This window comes from Aptenodytes forsteri, unplaced genomic scaffold (genome assembly GCF_000699145.1).
Source record: "Aptenodytes forsteri isolate BGI_AS27 unplaced genomic scaffold, ASM69914v1 Scaffold66, whole genome shotgun sequence".
Taxonomy (NCBI): domain Eukaryota; kingdom Metazoa; phylum Chordata; class Aves; order Sphenisciformes; family Spheniscidae; genus Aptenodytes; species Aptenodytes forsteri.
Genome location: NW_008795131.1, coordinates 4,086,930 through 4,087,944, shown reverse-complemented (window position 1 = coordinate 4,087,944; position 1,015 = coordinate 4,086,930). Strand labels below are relative to the sequence as shown.

Genomic DNA, 1,015 nt, shown 5'->3' with positions numbered 1-1,015 from the left:
GCCGGGCCCCCCGCGCCCGCCCCGGGAGATCACCTGGAGGAGTAACAACGGTTTCGGGGGCGTTTGCGTGTGCACGGGGAGGGGGGGAAAGAGGCGGTTGTGGGTCACACTGAACAACGGGGGAAAACAAAACAAACAAACAAAAAAAAAGGAGATGAAAAATGGATGCAAAGGAGCTACGGCTCCGGGCAGGGGGGTCCGGTACTTACCGAAAGAAGTCGTTTTTGCAGTAAAGCTTGCCTTCTCGCGAAAAGCATTTCTCTGTCAAATTGCATTTACATTCACAGCACTGAACACACTTCACATGCCAAGCCCTGTCCAGTACATTCAACAAAAACCGGTCCAAGATTGGCCTTTTGCAGCCTGCACAGTGAACCATTGTCTTTGGTTATTTCTGAGAGTGGGGGGTATTGGTTTCCCAGATGTCAAACAAAAAAAAAAAAAAAAATTAAAAATAAAAAAAACAACAAAAAAAAATTTTAAAAGACAACACCGGCGAAGGTTTGCTTTTTTGTGTTTGTTTTAAAAGCCTTGGAGAAGTGAAGGAGGAGAAAAAGAAAGGGAGGAAGAAAAATCTTCGTTCGAGTGTCCTAGGAGGGATACACAGGAGAAACCACCCACTGCCCGAGGAGACCAGCGCTTCGACACAACCGCAGAATCCCGGCCGCTACCAACCACGACAGCAACAATAATAATAATAATGATAGTAATAGTAACAATAAAACAACAACGACTATAAAGATCGGCGCTCATAAAAATTAAAAAAACAACAATTAAAAAAAAAAACCGCCAAAAAGCGAGCGTGATGAGTTTTTCTCAGGTCTGAGGTAGAGCAGTCAGGAGTCAAAGTGCTTTTCCCAAAGAGAAATCAAAGGAGGGGAAAAAAAACCCCCAAAACAAAACCCAAAAAAACAACGACAAAACGAGACATGGAGACCCGGCAGCGGTCAGAAGGGCCCTGGCTGCTGCCGCGGCGACATGGCCCTACGCGCCGCGGAGCGGGCCGCCGTCCTTA

General features: G+C 46.7%; 1 protein-coding gene across 1 annotated transcript in view; it reads right to left on the bottom strand.

Annotated features, from left to right (window-relative positions):
* Positions 1-422, bottom strand: part of LHX1 (LIM homeobox 1) — a 4,927-nt gene extending 4,505 nt beyond the window's left edge. Inside the window, 1 exon segment of the mRNA XM_009278241.2 lies at positions 210-422. Within this exon segment, the coding sequence (XP_009276516.1) occupies positions 210-379 (170 nt within the window). The 5' untranslated portion in view covers positions 380-422.
* Positions 423-1,015: the final 593 nt, after the last annotated feature.